This window comes from Protobothrops mucrosquamatus, unplaced genomic scaffold (assembly GCF_001527695.2).
Source record: "Protobothrops mucrosquamatus isolate PMUCROS unplaced genomic scaffold, P.Mucros_1.0 scaffold916, whole genome shotgun sequence".
Lineage (NCBI taxonomy): Eukaryota > Metazoa > Chordata > Lepidosauria > Squamata > Viperidae > Protobothrops > Protobothrops mucrosquamatus.
The window spans coordinates 325,465-343,622 of record NW_015387167.1 but is presented as its reverse complement, the minus strand read 5'-3'; the positions used below and the strand labels follow the sequence as shown (position 1 = coordinate 343,622).

At 37.6% G+C, this 18,158-nt stretch overlaps 1 protein-coding gene across 1 annotated transcript; it reads left to right on the top strand.

Annotated features, from left to right (window-relative positions):
* The first annotated feature begins 635 nt into the window (after nt 1-635).
* On the top strand, nt 636-17,872 carry HSF2 (heat shock transcription factor 2). The gene is made up of 13 exons (XM_015819408.1): nt 636-782; nt 6,877-6,985; nt 8,347-8,474; nt 8,679-8,803; nt 9,048-9,123; nt 11,020-11,081; nt 11,171-11,255; nt 12,242-12,387; nt 13,006-13,269; nt 14,293-14,398; nt 14,654-14,707; nt 16,561-16,645; nt 16,874-17,872. The coding sequence occupies exons 1-13, from the start codon at nt 636-638 to the stop codon at nt 17,152-17,154; spliced, it is 1,668 nt and encodes a 555-aa protein (XP_015674894.1). The 3' UTR covers nt 17,155-17,872.
* Nucleotides 17,873-18,158: the final 286 nt, after the last annotated feature.

Genomic DNA, 18,158 nt, shown 5'->3' with positions numbered 1-18,158 from the left:
AAAAAAAATTACAAATCATTGGAATACACTTTAATATTTCAGTGCTGACAATTTAACTCCTGAGTTTTATAGACAATGGCTGAGTAGGTCCAATTTAGTTCCTGGGGAGTAGAAGAGTATAGGATTGGACATGTAAACAGAGGAACAGCGGAGTGAAAGTTAATCTTCAATTAAGCACCGGTGTGTTTTCTCCAACGTTGCTGTGGTTGCTGTCCTCTGTTGCTATGGTAACTTTTCCTCCGCAACTCCAGCATTAGGCAACCCCCCTCCCCTTTTTCAGCTGACGCGCGCGTCTCTTTCATTCTTATTAGGCGAACGCTTCTCTCATTGGCCGTCTCGGGTCTAAATTTTGCATTCCAGTCGGTGGAAATTTCCGTCTCCCGCCGCGCCAAGCCAATGGCGAGCCCGCGAGCCCTTATCCAATGGCAGCGAAAGCTTCCGGCTGTTGTGGTTCGTGAGGGCCGCGCACGTGGTCCCGTTATGTAAAGGGCAGGGCGAAGCGGGCTCCCGGCCTCGCGCGTGTCTCGCGAGCTTGCGCAGGCGCGCCAGGCAAGCCGCCGCCGCCGCCGCCGAGAGAAGGAAGGATACCGGTCCGGATTCCCTCCGCTCTGCCCCCCTCCCTCCGCCGAGCCATAATGAAGCAGCAGCAGCAGCCGGTCATGTCGGCGGGCAGCGCGGGCGCCGCCGCCGCCGCCGCCGCCACGGCAGTCCCGGCCTTTCTAAGTAAACTTTGGGCGCTGGTGGGCGACGCACCCAGTAACCAGCTCATCACCTGGAGCCAGGTAGGCGTTCTTGAGAGGGGCCCGCCGCGAAGGGGTGGAGGGGGGGGGAGAGAGAGAAGAGAACCGGCCTTTTCCTTCCTTCCTTCCCTTGCTTGCCCTGGAGCCTTGCTTTGGCGGCCAGGCTCCCTCTCGCCCGTACGGCGGGACAAAAGGCCCGGCAGGAGGCGGTGTAAGAGGAAGGGGGCGTGATCCGGCGTGAGTCAAGGTTTTTTTTTTTTTGGTTTTTTTTTTCGGGTGAAGGTTTGTCCCGAGATCACCGACGGTCCTCGGATCCTGTCGCCTCCCCGTGTAAACTCTCCCGCCCCCGTTCCCCGCATCAGTCGTTTCCCCGGGCCCGCGTAGCGCCCTGGTCCTTCCCGGGGACGAGGCCGTTGGGAGGCCCCAACTGTCACATGGCGTCCAAAGAGGGACTGCAAGGGCGCCCAGGGGATCCTCCGAACGGAAAGCATCATTGCAGAAGGGCCTGGACCGAGACCGGCACGGGGCACGTCTCTGGGGTGTATGCAGAACTGGTGCCGGTAGTGTGAATCCTGACATGCCCAGTAGTCCTGGGTGAGGAAGCTGATCTCTTAGCTCAGTGGTTCTCAACCTTTTTAATGCCGCGACCCCCAACCGGTCGTAAGTCGAGGACTAAACCGGTCGTAAGTCGAGGACTAAACCGGTCGTAAGTCGAGGACTAAACCGGTCGTAAGTCGAGGACTTTCCCTGCCCGGGAGCGCCGCGCATGCGTGGTTCTGCCCCCTGCCCCTGCCGAGGCGTAGCTGGCAAGCGGCAGAGACGGAGCAGGCCGACCACCAGCTGGCCCAGCCCAAGGCAGGTAAGGCACCCGCCGGAAAAGGAGAAAAAAAGGTGGACAAAAAAAATGGCGGACAGCCTTGCTTGGCGACCCCCGTGAAATGGCCGATCGACCCCAAATGGAGTCCCGACCCACAGGTTGAGAACCACTGTCTTAGCTAATCAAGCATCCCTCTTGACATCTCTGCTCCAAATCAAGCTGCTTCTGCGAGTAAGGAATGTGCGTGGAAAAGTCTGACTTTGGGAATATTGTACTTTCCAATAGTGTTAATTTAGTATCCAAAAGAGGGTGTTGAATTTAATGTTAATTCATTAAATTCATCCATTTAACGTTCATACTGATTGTATGCCCTGAGCCTCTGGCTGAGCTATTTATTTAAATTTATGTGTCTGTCTGACATTTGAGGTAAATAATAATTTCAATAATAAAAGCCACATTACCAGCTGGACTTGCCTAGCCTCCTGGCTCATGCACCTGGGGCAATTGCCTTCAAGGTCTTTAAGATAGACCAAGAATGCAGTAATTGTCCTATCTCTCCCTATAGTTGGTCCAAAATTTTTGAATGTGTCGCTAGTAACCCGAAGAACTCACTTTTTATATTAGGCTATCATTTCTTTCTCAAGTAGGATATAATTCTGCATTTTCAATAAGTCTCTTCAGGCTGTCTCGGTTTATGCTATTTTTCTTGTTCACCAAGTCAGTTTGGCATTTTATTTGAAAGTTTTTCTGAAGGTATTTGCCTCAAAGTTTTTGCAAGAAAAATATTTGTGTTTGAGGGGTTGTCCTTGTAATAAACAAGAAGTGGAGTTTGTGCCCCACATTCTTCTGTTCTGCCATTTTTAAACTGGAACCCACCATTGATTTATTATACCTATGTTGATTGCACAGCCAGACAGGGCCACTCATTAAATATTTGTTGGAAGATAAAATTTCAAAATTTACTCTCAGCTAATTTTCTGTCAGTGGTTGTTGGAATTAGGAAGCAATTTACTAAAGGAGTTTTGTTTAGAACAGTATTTAAATCACTCTTGTGTTGTATTTGTGTATTGTTTTCATGGCCTATCTGTTCTTTTGATTGTTAGCTACCTTAGCACTGATGTATTTACTATTAACATTTAAATAGGTTCAGAAATAGGTTTAGAAATAATCAGAAATATCAGTTGAAGAGTCCTGATTTTGCTTCACTCTAGTATGAGTAAATGTAAATATGCATTCATACATTTTCATTCATACTCTAAATAAAATAGGGTCAGATATAATAACTTCTATTCCATAAATTACAGTGGTTGAGTTCAAATATGGTAAAGAAAATGCAAGCAAACCGAATTAGGATTTAGTTATTGACTGCAAAAAAATTGGGGTAATAATACTGCCCTATATCTTTTTGTAAACAGATACTGTAGCTTCCTCAGCTCCATGTGGAAAAACTTCTATAATATCAGTAGATTCAGGTATCATAAATATGGCTTATTTCAGTAGACTTTTCTGTAGATATTGGAGTATTTTCAGCATATGAATGTCCTTGTCTTGGGTCTGATTTAATACGTGGAAATAGTGCATATATAGCCTAATACGGTACTAGGAGAAATAGTTGCTTCATAGATCAGTATTTGGTATCAAAATATTACAGATAATACAACGTAACGGTTAAGTTACTGTTTTGTTTTGAGGAAATTGCTTACAAAAAAATTCCTAGATATTAAAGGCGAGAGAATTTATAAGCGCATCTGTTCCTGTGCCAAATAATTATGTTTGAAAGGGGAGAGATGGTTGTAACTGTTGTAACTGTTTCCTTGTTACAACTTCAAAGTTGTTTTTTTCTCAAAGGAATATAAATAATATTAGAAAAAATATGAAATTATCTTGTGCCACTTTATTTCTGCTGGCATAGTGAATAAGATTTGTTTTATTACTTGTAAGGTTATTTTTGGCTGTCTACAGGTTGCAACAGGGATTGGAAACTAGGGCGATCAATTTTCATACATACTTTTTGGATGACTAAAGCAAACATTGAGCAGATCCTAGGAGACATTCATAGTTTACATTGCCTTTACATCATGTCCACTTGCATGTGTCTATTTATTTTTAGCATAAGTTGGATATTTTATTTTTTTTCTTTATTTTAATATTGAATTTTGGATTAATCACTAATAGGTAAAATCGGCCATTAGGTCATCTTAATGATATAAAAATAGGTCTATAAATCTTAGTCTTCTAGAATATAATTGTTTCTAAATCTCCTTTGTTGGCAGAACCCATGATTCCCTGGTATATTAAATCTATATTTGTATGATTTTATATTTATGCTAGTAAGCTACATAAAGTGGCAGGGCATTTCTGGTATAAAAGTAAAATGATCATCTTGTCTCATGTCTGAAGGGGATAGAGTAATATTGTTGTAGAATTTCTGGACATAATGATAGGCAGGTTACCTATCATTGCTATTATGCTGATTTCTTTAGCAACCATTGTCATGTGTTTGATTTTGTTGCTGGGGCTATTAAGGATCACCGCCATATTTAAGATTACTCTCCCCAAAATATATAATTTAGAGAAATGATCAGAAAAATCTCAAATTAAAATATTGAATTTGGGAAAGACATAATGTTTAGTTTGTCATTTGGATTATATACATAATATTCAATTGTGTTATAAGCCTCTAACAAAAAATTAGTTTATATACAGGCAGTCCTCGACTTATGACCATTCATTTAACATCAATCCAGAATTATAACGGCCTCAAAAACAGTGCTTAATAGCCCATAAAGCACTTCAGCCATCACAAAACATTGCAACACTATTCCTGTGGTCACATGATCACAATCTGGTATTTGGCAATCTATTCGCACTTACAAGGGGTTACCAAGAACCCCATGATCATACTGATAGCTATTTGCAATCTTTGCCAACTTATCTAGAAAGGGGGGAAGCCCTCAGGGAAGGTTGCAAGCTGCTGCTTCTTGCTGAGAGAACTGCCTTCTGTCTCTGGAGGCTGGCTGAAAGAGCTGCCTGCCAAAGGGAGCTGAATTCCTTCGATGAGGTGCAGAAACAGCTCAAATCTTAAAGATTTTGCTTTATTTCTGCACCCTGCTGAGAGTACCCTCTCCTTCCCATGGAGGATAGCTGAACTCTTTTGGCAGGGTGCAGAAACAAAAAGTCGAATCTTGAATATTTGGGCTGTATTCCTGTACCTTACTTGGACAAGTTTTTTCCCACATACAGAGGGAAACTGAACTCCAGCAGGTTGCCAAAGTGGAGCTACATTCCTGCACTCTGCTGAAGGAGCTCCACTCTGCTGAAGGAGCTCCATTCATGCAGAGGGAAGCTGAATTCCTTTGGTAGGCAGCTCTTTCAGCCAACCCCGAAGACGAGAGGAAGCTGAAATCTAAGCATTGAATGTAGATGCAATTTGGTAAGGAAAAGAGGGCAGGGGGTCTCAGTTGGGTTGATGGGAGAAGGCCATCACAGAACACGGATGAGTATCTCTGCTCAGGGCTGAAAATGCTGCTTGGATTTTAGCAGGGAGTATTTTCAGCTCCTGGGCGAAGCCTTCCCCAGGCACCTTACTGTCCTTACCTATGACTTTGCTTAATGATCCACAACATGACTTAATCGCAACCAGGATTGCGGATGTAGAACAAAATAGTTGCATGACAACTTGCTTAGTAACTGCTTCACTCAGTGACTAAGATTCCAGTCCTAACTGTGATTGCATATAAAACACTATTTAAACATTTTAAAATACTATACACACTTTTGGTGGGGGAGGGGAGAGTACCTTAAAGCTAGTGTTGACTCCTGACTGCCTGAACATGTCCCTACAATTTTCTTGGCAAGACTTTGGGATTGGTTTGCCATTGCCTGCTTCTTCCTAGAGCTGAGAGAATATGAATTGTCCAAGATCACCCAACTAGCTTTGTGCCTAAGGCAGGACTAGAACTGGGCCTTCTAGTTTCTAATCTAGTACTTTAACCACTACACAAAGCTGGTTCACATACACACAATAAAATCTTGTGTAATTGGAAAAAATGATATCTGGTAATATGCTAGAGATACTATAGCTACTATTTTAAAACAGTAGTTAAAAATAATTTGTGTCACATATGCCAAGCTATGCAGTATCAATCAAGGGCCCTGCCTGACTACAGTGCTTGATGTGTCAGGTCTCCTCCTACCTCCTTTTTCTTTTTTCTTTTCTTCAGTCTTTTTATACCAAAACTTTGTCTGAGTCTTACAGTAATTTTGTCTCCTCATTTCTTATTACTTCTGCTACCCAATGTTTCCTCATATTCTGCTTTCTAGTCCACAAGTTAATTTATTATTATTTCTTAACCTGCTGTTCTAGTAGATAATTTTCTGTTAGATCCTCTCGGTTCTTAATCAATTTGCTATTCTGTTATTCTTAGCCTATTAATTAGACTGTGTTTTTGCTTAGACATCTTGATTTTATTCTCCCATTCCAAACTTAAATTTTCCTCTAAATTTATTCACTTGTATAATCCCTTTTTCCATAGAAACTAAGAACCATAATCCCTGATAGTCTGAGTTACTTATCTCATTAGGCAATTGATATTTCCCCAAATGAATAAATAAAAAGGAAGAACATCTTTCCCAGCTTGTTCCCTTATCATTACTGTGCCACCATCATTATATTTTTTTCCGAGGACACATAGCAGCAAAACAATAGCAATAGCACTTAGACTTATATACCACTTCACAGTGCTTTTACAGCCCTCTCTAAGTGGTTTACAGAATCAGCATATTGCCCCCAACAATCTGACTCCTCATTTTACTGACCTCAGAAGGATGGAAGGCTGAGTCAAATTTGAGACGGTGAGAATCAAATTCCTGGCAGTAAGCTGAATTAGCGAGCAATACTGCATTCTAACCACTGCGCCACCACTACTCTTAGAAGTAGAAATAACAAAAATTACGTGTTTTAGAACAACCAAATAACCTAACCTGTAACCAAAATTCACTTTGTTAGGCAGTTCTTATATGGCCAAGCACAATATTAAACTGTCCTGTACTTTGATCTGAGTTATTGTCATTAATGTATTCATGATTTGCCTCTTTAAGATTCTGTGTTAATCTTGTTCATAATCATTAATATTTTCAGTGAAAGCTCTTATAATTTTGATATTAACTATTTTTTAAATTATGTATTAATTAAATTATATATATATATATATTTGCATTAAAGAATGCTTCAGTGAGAAGTTAGTTGTAAACATATACAAAACGTTTTTCATTTTATATAGATTCTGATCATAATTGTGTGTGACTCTTTAATTTCAGAATGGCCAGAGTTTCCTCGTATTGGATGAACAAAAGTTTGCAAAAGAGATTCTTCCAAAGTACTTCAAGCACAACAACATGGCAAGCTTTGTGAGGCAGCTGAATATGTGTAAGGGTTTTTTTCAGTAATATTATATATTTAGAGCTGCACTTAAAATGTGGAATGTTTATACTATTAATCTTGAAGTAGATTCATTTTTTTTGTTTTACACTAGTACATTCTATAGTCATTCAAGATTAAATTTTGATCATGAACATAAACAATTTTCTAAGGAATGTAGTTGCTATATTTTAGGAATTGCATTTGCTGAAATTTTCAACGCCTAGGTCCTCTGAAAACTAAAACCCAAGAAGGATAGTTAATACTTTTTCATCATTGAATATTATAGTTCAGGCTTATGAAAAGACTTGACTTTTCTAATTATGTCCTTAAGCATCAGTTAGCAGAACTATTTTTTCACAAGTATATTGACAATAAAATTCCATGGTATTGATAATAAGTATCACCTGAAAGGTTAGGTTTTGCTCAGTTGTAGCAGGGCCAATTTATGTTCCAATTTTGGGAAGGAAATCTTGTTTATATATTATGGGTTGGATTCATCATAGACTTCTTCAAATTGGAAGAATACTTTCCAACAAGGGAAAATATTTGATATAGTGATATTCCTATTGGTTGACTTGGAAAGGAGGCCATTTCTGCTGATTTCCCTCTATCATTGCAATCTTTTGTACCCCAAAGTCTAAAATAAATCTGTTCTAGAAGGTTAGAGCACTCTTTGGCAGGTAGAAAGAGGTGATGAGAGAATGGGGATTGATTAAAATTATTTCTGTTCACTTTTCATGGGTATTAGTTTACTGAGTGAAATTCTTTGGGGAGAAAGTTCTGATTGGCTAAAATTTCAAATGAAATCCACGATAGTAAACATAATCAGTGTAGTTTTCTTGCAATAATACAGTGTTATACTATATTAGGATAATAACATGTGTTTGTTAAACGTATTTAGAGCATATGCATACTTCCTGTAATCTAGCACTAATTAGGATATGGTGTTTTTCTTAGTTTTGCTTCCAGATTTAAACTATCTGGCTCATAAGTAGCAGAAGTGATGAACTATACTTCTATAGTATTTTTTGTACATATCAAGCGGTATAGTAACAAAACTGTTCCATTTGCAATTGCCCTGTACTTCCCAGAAATACAGCAATATCTGTGAAGCTAGAAGGGGAAGTAAGTGATCAGACGCTGCTTCCTATGTTAATTTTTTTGTCTTATATAATGATACTGGTTTCTGTAGAAATTAATAGAATGGATTTTGGTGATAGGAGCTAAGACAGTTGTGCATTAGCAAAACTGTTTACACGAGAATTGCAATGTTTGTTACATTGTTTAAGTATGGAAATCTTCACTTTGTTTGAATGAAGCCTTTGAATATTTCTGTTGATTTTTACATTGTGGGTGTAATTTTTCAGATGGTTTCCGTAAAGTAGTCCATGTGGATTCTGGTATTGTTAAATTGGAAAGAGATGGTCCTGTTGAGTTCCAACATCCCTATTTCAAACAAGGACGGGAAGACTTACTGGAACATATTAAAAGAAAGGTTAGTGAAAAGTTTTATAGATCTTTGAACTCCTTTTGCTGAAATTCACCTATATTATGCATATCTCACAGGCATCATAGTATTTTGGAATTCATTTCCAAAACAAATTTCTGTTTCCATTATCACAGAAGACCTATTTCAAGCTGTTATCAACTTGTATATTATTACTCATTTGTATCTGGAATGTTGTTGTTTTTTAAACAGGTTTCTTCCTCGAAGCCTGAAGAAAATAAAATTCGCCAAGAAGATCTGTCTAAAATTATAAGCAGCGCTCAGAAGGTTCAAATTAAACAAGAAACCATTGAATCCAGGCTTTCTGCACTGAAGAGGTAAATACACGTTAGTCAATATGATGTCACTTTATTGTTTATCAAAACTGGAAAAACTGGCCTTTTAATATCAAATGTTTTAACGTGAAAATTTCTATAACTTTAAAAATTATATGTCTCATACCAATAGAAGGGATTATCTGTGTCATATTAGTGATTGTTAGTATTATTTTTCAGGATACATTTCTAATATTCACATGTAAACATTTTAATCTTTGCCCTAACTATAAATGTCTTGAAACAGAGAGAATGAATCTCTTTGGCGGGAGGTAGCAGAATTGAGAGCAAAACATCTGCAGCAGCAACAAGTTATTCGAAAGGTAATTATCTTAATTTTTCTGAGATTCATTTTCATGTATAATGATGTGAAGGAAAAAATATGGCTTTAGTGAATATAATACAAATTAACAGATTAAATACTTTTTACTGACAGCAATTGGAGAGTAAAAATTCCTGCAAAATCAGAATCTTAAAAGTATATTAATTGGTTCCTACAAATTAACTCAAATGCTGTAAATGATGATTAGTTCTTTGGGGGAAAAGATGTAACAAAAATAAAATTATGGGGATAGGGGTAAAATACAGCCTCACTCACTATCTTTGGACTGATTGGGTTGCATTCATTTTGTTCTTCTTTGTCAAGATAGTAAGTTCTTAAGCACTATCCCAAAAGCTCTGAAAGTTTCTCCAGAATAAAACAGGGCAGATATGGAATGTGTGTGGAAAAGTCTTATTCCTTATTACTTCAGCAGAAGTCTTTTTATATAATACTTGATGCTGTAATGTAGGAATTATTTCAAGTATCTTCATATTGGCTATCCATCAGTTATTCTCATTGCAGAAACCCTAGCTCAAGTTATTGATGCAAGTGCTTTATTTGTGAATGTTGGTGTTACTAAGAAAATACGTACACAGCACAATACAGATAACTTTCTAAAAACCATATTGAATATAGAAAAAATGTTCCTTGCTTGCTCTGAGGGGCAAAATTTACCTCGCTATCTGGAGATTTTTCCCAGCAGCCTCATGTACATGTCAAACAATGGGCAAGAGAAGCTGACAAAGGAACATCCATGGAACCGGCCTTTTCTCCTCCACTGGCATTGACTGGAACTGCTTGTTTTGGAAGGAGTGGAACCACTGTAAAACAGTGACTTGAATCCCCAACAATAGTAGGCAGTCTAGAAAGTCCCTAAGAGGTCAAGACAACTGTGTCAAAGGTCATCTACCAAAATGACCAGTCCCATTTTGTTCATTTCTAGAATTGATCAAAAAGATCCATATAATCTATAATCTGTTAAATCTAGAGCATTCTGCATCTGGAACCATATTACCTTCTCAACAACTTCCCTTAAAGGGGAAGATTAGAAACAGGACAATAGTTGCCTAATACAGGTAGTCCTCGACTTAACAATAGTTCATTTAGTGACTGTTCAAAATTGCAACGGCACCAAAAAAAGTCACTTATGAACATTTTTCACAGTTACAACCTGTGCAGCATCCCCATGATCATGTGATCAAAATTCAGATACTTGGCAACTGGTTTATATTTATGACCATTGCTGTGTCCTAAGATCATGTGATCACCTTTTGCCACCTGACAAGCAAAGTCAATGGGGAAACCAGATTCACTTAAAAACCAGGTTACTAACTTACCAATTGCAGTGATTCACTTAACAACTGTAGCAAGAAAAGTCATAAAATGGGCAATGTCTCATTTAACAACAGAAATTTTGGGCTCAATTATGGTCCTAAATTGAGGACTACTTGTATTGCTTACTTTAGGGAAAGTTTCTTTAGAAGGGAGTGCACCAATATTTCTTTAGAGGTATCAAGGAACCACAGAGTTGTTTACAGCTTCCTGAACCAGCTATTCCTCACATGTCCAGGCATCTGAAGCATTAGGAATGACATAGTGCCAGATTGATAGTGGTCATGCTGTAGAGCACCCTATCTATGTTATCTCAATCTGCAAGTTGGAATGAATATTGAAATACAAGCTTTTATATTTGATAATTTGCTGAAGAGATTCAAAGTAATTATTAACTTCTCTTTTGTTTTTGTGCAACTTGATAAACAATTTGTTCTCTTATGCACAAGAAACTTAATTTCCAATGTAAATTAACAAATTCTGTTAAGTTCAGACTTATTTCCATAGAGGTATGTAGTTTTGTTTGAGATTGAAATGCACTAAAACATTCTGTTTTTTTCTGCAGATTGTGCAGTTCATTGTTACTCTCGTTCAGAATAATCAGCTTGTGAGTCTGAAACGCAAACGGTAAGCTCATTTTTGAAAATTCTGGAAAAATATTTTTTTTTAAATGTAGCTTTTAGAACTGCATTAACATATTTTTTTTTCTGATTTAGCCCACTGCTTCTGAATAATAATGGGGCTACAAAGTCTAACTTATTTCAGCAGATTGTCAAAGACTCATCAGAAAATAAACATCATGTGAGTTAATTTTAAAACATATTTAAAAATAAAACAGTAAATAGTTATCTACCTTGGGGGAACTATCTTAGTATGGATGTTTGAAATACTGGTGAAAAGCTGTTTAAATGAAGTTTTGTTTTATTATGAGGAGATTAGTGATTGCAGTTATAAACAGACTTCCAAGTATTTTCATTGTGGCTGTAGACTACAGAATACAGGTAGTCCTCAACTTATAACAGTTCATTTAGTGATCATTTGAAGTTACAATGATACTGAAAAAAGTGACTTGACAATTTTTCACACTTATGACCATCACAGCATGCCCACAGTCACATGATCAAAATTCAGACACTTAGCAACTGACTCATATTTACGATTTAGCTGTAGTGTTCTGGGGCCGTGTGATCATTTATTTGTGACCTTCTGATAAGCAAAGCCAATGGGGAAGCTGCATTCACTCAACAACTGTGTTACTAACTTAACAACTGCAGTGATTCACTTAACTGGCAGGAAAGGTCGTAAAATGGGGCAAAACTCACTTAACAAAGGTCTCACCTAGCAATAGAAATTTTGGGCTCAGTTGTGGTCATAAGTCAAGGACTACCTGTACTGCAGAATCAAAATTGCCAAGCGCCTGAATTTTGATCACATGACCATGGGGATGCTCAACGGTCCTAAGTGTGAAAAATAGTCTTAAGTCACTTTTTTTCAGAGCCATTGTAACTTTGAGCAATCACTAAATGAACTATTGTAAGTTGCGGGCTGCCTGTACTTCTTTTAGTTAGGTTATTACTCTGAAATTATTTAAGAATGATTATCCCGTTAGTAATCATATTTTAATTCCATAGCTATGGTGTTTGAACTAATGATTTATAAATCCATTTCAAATACATTTTGAATGTACTACTTTTAATTGTTTCTTATTCACTTTAAAGATATTTCTATCCTTATTCCGGTTTTATCTTTAATATGCAATTATGTTATTACCGCTTGTAAATGGACAGGTTTCACATAACAGGAGTGATGGTTTGAAGCAAAGAGAACAACTGTCAGATGACATTATTATTTATGACATCACTGATGATAGTGGGGATGAAGAAAAGGCACCTGTTACTCCAGAAACCAGTGAAGATACTGTTTCAGATTCCAAGTAAGAAACATCTGTGTATGTTATAAACATAATTGTAATTTTGGGCAATCCTGCATATGATGCCTGCAGTTTTACTTCTATATATAAGTTAGAAGAATCTCAACATTTTCATTGAAATAGAAGTGCTTAGATCTGGCAAGACCTGATTCAGACTGCATCAGCCATTAGGACTAGTAGCAAATAACTAAAGTAAAATTATAAATAATCCTGGCTTGCTTTGCAGAGCTAAACTAAAGCGGCCGGTTTTGTGTTTTGTTTTTGAAGCAAATATTCTAAATGCCTAATAAATGTAGTGTTGCAAACACTTTGTGGATTTAGTGAAATGGATTGTGATTTTTTTTTAAAGTCTATGCAATATACACTAGTTAAATTTTAAAATGTCACATTATTCAGTTTTAGAAAATGTGCATGTGGAATGTCTGGAATTCTGTTGTGTAAATCTGTAGTCTCCCTTCTGTTACCTCCCCAAAATGTGTTGAGCTTCTAATTATTCGAAGGGAAATACAGAAACAGAAATGCTGTCTGAGCAAAGCTGAGGAAGACAGTTTCATAGTTTTACTTCCAATCAAATTACAAAAGAAACACTTTCTTTTCGTTAATCTTACATTTTCGTTGCAGCTATAGTCCTGACATTGTAATAGTAGAAGATGATAATGAGGATGAATATACACCTATAATTCAAGAAAATACAAACGCTGAACCAGTTGGTATTTCCTGTGATGAATCAATGAGTCCTTCCTCGGATGATGCAAACCCATTAATGTCTAGTGCTGTTCAGTTAAACCACCAATCAGCTTTAACATCAGAAGATCCAGTGTCAATGATGGATTCTATTCTTAGTGAAAATGGAGTGATCTCACAAAATATCAACCTTCTTGGAAAGTGAGTCATATTTTCTTATGTTTTTAGTTTTAAAGTTTATGCACAATCTTATTTTCTTCCTCTTTTAAAATTGCACATATATTTTACACTAGCTGTACCCGGCCACGCGTTGCTGTGGCTCAGTCTGGTTAAATGGAAAAGAAAGAAAAGAGAAAACGCATGTTTGTAATATGTTTAATTTCACAATGCTAGCGTGTGTTGCTTTTACGTCCAACAGATGGCGCTGTTTTTTTTTTTAAAAGCATGTTTTTACCTGTCACATAGGTATATAAAAACACGCGCGTATTCAAATGCAACGTGTGAAAATTTCAAAGCAATCGGTGAAGAACTTTCGGAGATTTAAGATTTTGAACAAATGAACATTTACATTTTTATTTATATAGATTGTGCATATATTTCAGATATGCTGATTATCTGTTTTCCTGTTTGGAACAGGCTTAATTCAGAAGATTCCAATATGCTGACTATAGAATATTGAATTTTGAATTCAGTGGTGTTAGAATAATTGGGTACTTATTTGAATCCACAATAACACATGTACTCTTAAGTCTTTAAATTCCTAAATAATTAGGTTTTTCTGTGAAATCAATTTCCACGGGTAATGTGTATCTCGATTCTTGATACATATTAAGGATCACTTACAGATGAATTTCAGATAGGCTGGGTGGTTGTGTCCAGGGCAAATGTAGTTATATGCTGCTGCCCTTGGGTTTTATACTTTGTACCAGCTGATATTCTGGAAACGGTAGAGAAAAATACTCAAGCACTTTTACATTATATGAAAAAGAGTATAATTTTCTTGATTTTATTTTAGAAGTCCAAAGTGGCAAGCAGGAAATAAGTTACTGCTCAAAAAGCTAGAGCAGGGGTAGTCAACCTTGGCTCTTTTATGACTCGTGGACTTCAATTCCCAGAATTCCTGAGCCAGCTTAGCTGGCTCAGGAATTCTGGGAGTTGAAGTCCACGAGTCATAAAAGAGCCAAGGTTGACTACCCCTGAGCTAGTGTCTTCTTTTTCTTTTAGGGTGGAACTCCTGGATTACCTTGAGAGCATTGATTGCAGTTTAGAGGACTTTCAGGCTATGCTGTCAGGACGGCAGTTCAGCATAGATCCAGATCTTCTGGTGGATGTAAATATTTGCTGTTTTTTTTTTTTTCAATTTTATAAAACTGTTTTTTCTTTTAAAATATTTCATCAAGGTGTACTATATTAATGCCAACTGCAAAGTTTAACGTTTCGGAGACAACAAAAAAAACCTATTCTTAAATTTTCTAAAGAATATTTTTAATGTAGACATTTTCATAAAACATTGATGTGATTTAAAAATAGCCAACTTTATTATTTAGAATCTTCTTTTTAAAATGTGACATTTTGTTTTGTTCAGCTTTTTTCAAGTTCTGTACAGATGAACCCTACAAGTCATCTCAGTAGTACAAAAGTAAGTTTACATTAGCACATCAGTGAAATGTGTTAAAACATCACACATTTGTATTTTTAAAAGTCTGAATTTTAGCAAGGTCATAATTTAAGACTACTTCTGTTTGTTTGAATGGCCATGCTTTCTAGTACTGATCTCAGCTTCTTTTTACATTGCTTACTAGATTCCATGTTCTGTATCTTATCTAGTACATCCTTACAGGAATGTGCTACAATTTCATAGCAATGCTTCTGGAACTATCAAAATAGCAATGTTTATAAAATGGGGAAATTGTTTTGGTTTGAACCTGCAACAAGATTTTGTATTCCAGAAGTTTTGTTAAAACAATTTCAGGGAACTCGGTTTGCAATACTGAAACCTTGAATGTGGTTGTCATTTCAAGCTTCAGATGAAACAAAATCCGGATAGGAAAATTGGGCAAAGTTCATCTCCCTGCACTTTCCTTTAGCTGTTCCCAAGCGTGCCATGCCACCAGCCTACCTTCTCCCCCCCCCCCTTTTTTTTCAGGATCTTTTTTTTCTTTTCCCTCCCTTCAGCCACGGCATGTTCCACTGATTGAGCCAAACCTCATAACCTTCCAATAACTTTCCTTTTCTCCCTGTCTCTCTTATCTGCCAACATCTTGGCTTTTTCTGTCCTCAGTCCTTTAAATTATATCTGTCCATATCAAAACAGCTCCATTTTGTTCCATGGATATACCAAAATATACCAAATATGTATGTTTTTGGTCCAGGACCAAACCTTCCAAAACAAGCTGCTCTGTGCACCAAATGATTTGCACATCCTAATGTAAAGTATTTATGTGCTAAGAATAAAATTACAATTTGTATATTATGGTATTAATGTCCCCAGACTCTTTTTCATATATGTAGAGGAAATACAAATGAAGGTTTCTACAGTTCCAAAAATGTATTTCTTGGCACATGGCAAAACATTAGTTTGTCATTGTTTTTTTTAATATTCTTATTGTTTATTCTAATTAGAGCATGTTGCATATTTTTAAATACTGCTGCAGAATACAGATAATCCTCTGTTAATTACAGTAATCGGGACTGCATTTTCCATAGCTAAGCAATGCAGTCATAAAGCACATAGCTTAGCTATGGTGGTCTGATGGTCCCTTTGTCTTCATTAAATGAGAATCATGGGCTTTTAAGCAAGGACCTCCTTACAACTTTCTCGTGGGCTTCCAACTAATAAAGTCAATGGCAGGCTAGCAGGGCAGTGTGCAACTAAGTAACTGCTATGGCCAAACACTAATACAGCTTGGCCAGGGGGAAGGGGGGCTACCGCCAGGGGCCAAAGAGCCCACATGTTCCCTTACACTGCCCTGCCCTTGCCATCTCAAATTCACTTTTGCTGTCTTCTTCCTCCCCTCACAAGGCAGATGCTGGCTATATGTGACTTCAGGAAGGCTGCATGCGGCCTTGGGAAGAAGGCATCACGTGGCCAGCACCTGCCTCACAAAGGGCCAGACCGGCACACCTCATCAGCAGTGAAGGAAGATGGCAAAGGTTAGCTGGGAGCAGCAGAACCAAGGGAGGAGGGGCGGTGAAGTGCAGGGCAGGTAAAAGGGTAGAAATGGGGGGGGGGAGATAGGTGGGTTTGGAGAAATTGCAATACACCCTGCAGTTACAAATGCGGGCAGGTTACCAAGCACCTAGATTTTGATGATGTGATTGCAGGGCCCCTGTAACACCCATAACTTCAAGGACCAGCTTGAAAGTATTTGTCCAGTGACATTGTAACTTTGGTCATAGAACAAATGGTTATTAAGTGAGGGCTACCTGTATTTTACTTTGAAAGTCTCTGTTCTCTAGTATAACATTTTCTTCATCTCATCTTTTATGCAGGTGGAAACAAAGGGAATTGAAACTATGAAAAGTCATAGTCCTCAACAAGACTCACAAAATGTGCCTAATTCAAACTCTAAAACAGGTGACTGATGTTTCATACTGTAAAGTTGTTTGCTTGTCCAGTATTCACAATTTATGGAAATTATTTTTTAGATAGAAACAAAATGCAATCAATGCATACTGGTAACTTCTACAGTATGTTGAACGTGTTCTATTTTTTTTTTGACTTTCATTTTGTAAAAATACAAAAATTGTCTTTCTGTCTGTTTAAAATAATGACTTTTGTTTGATTTATTTTCTTCTACTGTAGATAAACAGCTCATTCAATATACTGCTTTCCCTCTCCTTGCATTGTTTGATGGAAACCCAAGCACAGCAACAGAGAGTACGCAAGAAACCACATCTTCTGTAGATAAATCAATAGAAGTGGATGAACTCCTTGAAAGCAGTCTGGATCCTCAACCAACCCAAAGTAAACTCGTTCGTCTGGAACCTCTGACAGAAGCAGAAGCCAGTGAAGCTACATTATTTTATTTGTGTGAACTTGCTCCTGTGCCAATGGACACTGATATGCCACTGTTGAACAACTAACCCAATATGTTTAAGACAAACTATTTATTTAGATTGTGTTTGGGGGGGGGGGGGTGTCTAACTTTTGTAAGCATTTTGTGAAAGCAATTAACCGGGACTTGAAAAGATTCTATTGCTTCTACAAAAGCAGAGCAGTTTAAATATTTACAGAAACCATCAACAGTTCATTCACACTAATTCATTATATTCTGGTGCCATTGTACTTTGAAGTACCAGCTATCTTCTAAACACATATAATCAGATGCTCTGTATTAACCACTGTGGTATCTCATGTTCACTTTTGGTCCTAATGTATGACTGACGCAAATTTGTTTTTGATTTTTTGCTGGAAGTCATAGATTTCCAAGTTCTATTCATTACTTTTTTTATTTTTACAACCTTGTTTAAATAAAACTGTTAGGGGGACCAGACCTTTATGTAATGTGTCACTTAACTTCAAGTCTTATTTAAGCACTACATATTGTTAGGGACGTTAGAATGTTGCATACAGAGGGAAGAGATTGGGAAAGGAGAGTGACTCTGGCTCCCAGACTGGGGTTAATCTTTTTCACAGAAAGGCGTTCTGCATGAAGATACTTCTGGTTGTGGGATAGAGGGATCAACCTAGGCTAAAAAATTAGCTGGATTTTAACCTCAACTATACAAATATCCGGGTCCTAATAAGTGAAAGCCATTTCTTAGTGGATCAACTTCCCTTTTCATAAAAACCCTGCTGCTGGAAAACTGGAAAAAAGCTTCCACGTATGTGCTGGAAAACAATCTTTATCTGAACATCTATTTGCAAATGCAAGACTATATGTAGGCAGTAGCTTCAGTTTGTGTGTGTTTAAATAACTTTTAAAAAGTAGAGACACATAGCTTTGAAATATATGCGTATAAAGGACAATTGAGTGAATGTCATACTAGGTATTTTGCACACTTTGCTCTAAACAAATTATACATGTAGTGAGGACAGTTGTGCTTCTGTTAGCCAGAATGGGCAATCAATGCAATTTAGTTTTTGT

What these genes read in the sequence shown, in the direction of transcription:
- HSF2 (XM_015819408.1), top strand. Translation starts at nt 636, where the DNA reads ATGAAGCAGCAGCAGCAGCCGGTCATGTCGGCGGGCAGCGCGGGCGCC. An exon ending in TGTGAGGCAGCTGAATATGT is followed by an intron (nt 6,986 to 8,346) that starts GTAAGGGTTTTT and finishes GTAATTTTTCAG; the next exon opens with ATGGTTTCCGTAAAGTAGTC. An exon ending in GTCATCTCAGTAGTACAAAA is followed by an intron (nt 14,708 to 16,560) that starts GTAAGTTTACAT and finishes TCTTTTATGCAG; the next exon opens with GTGGAAACAAAGGGAATTGA.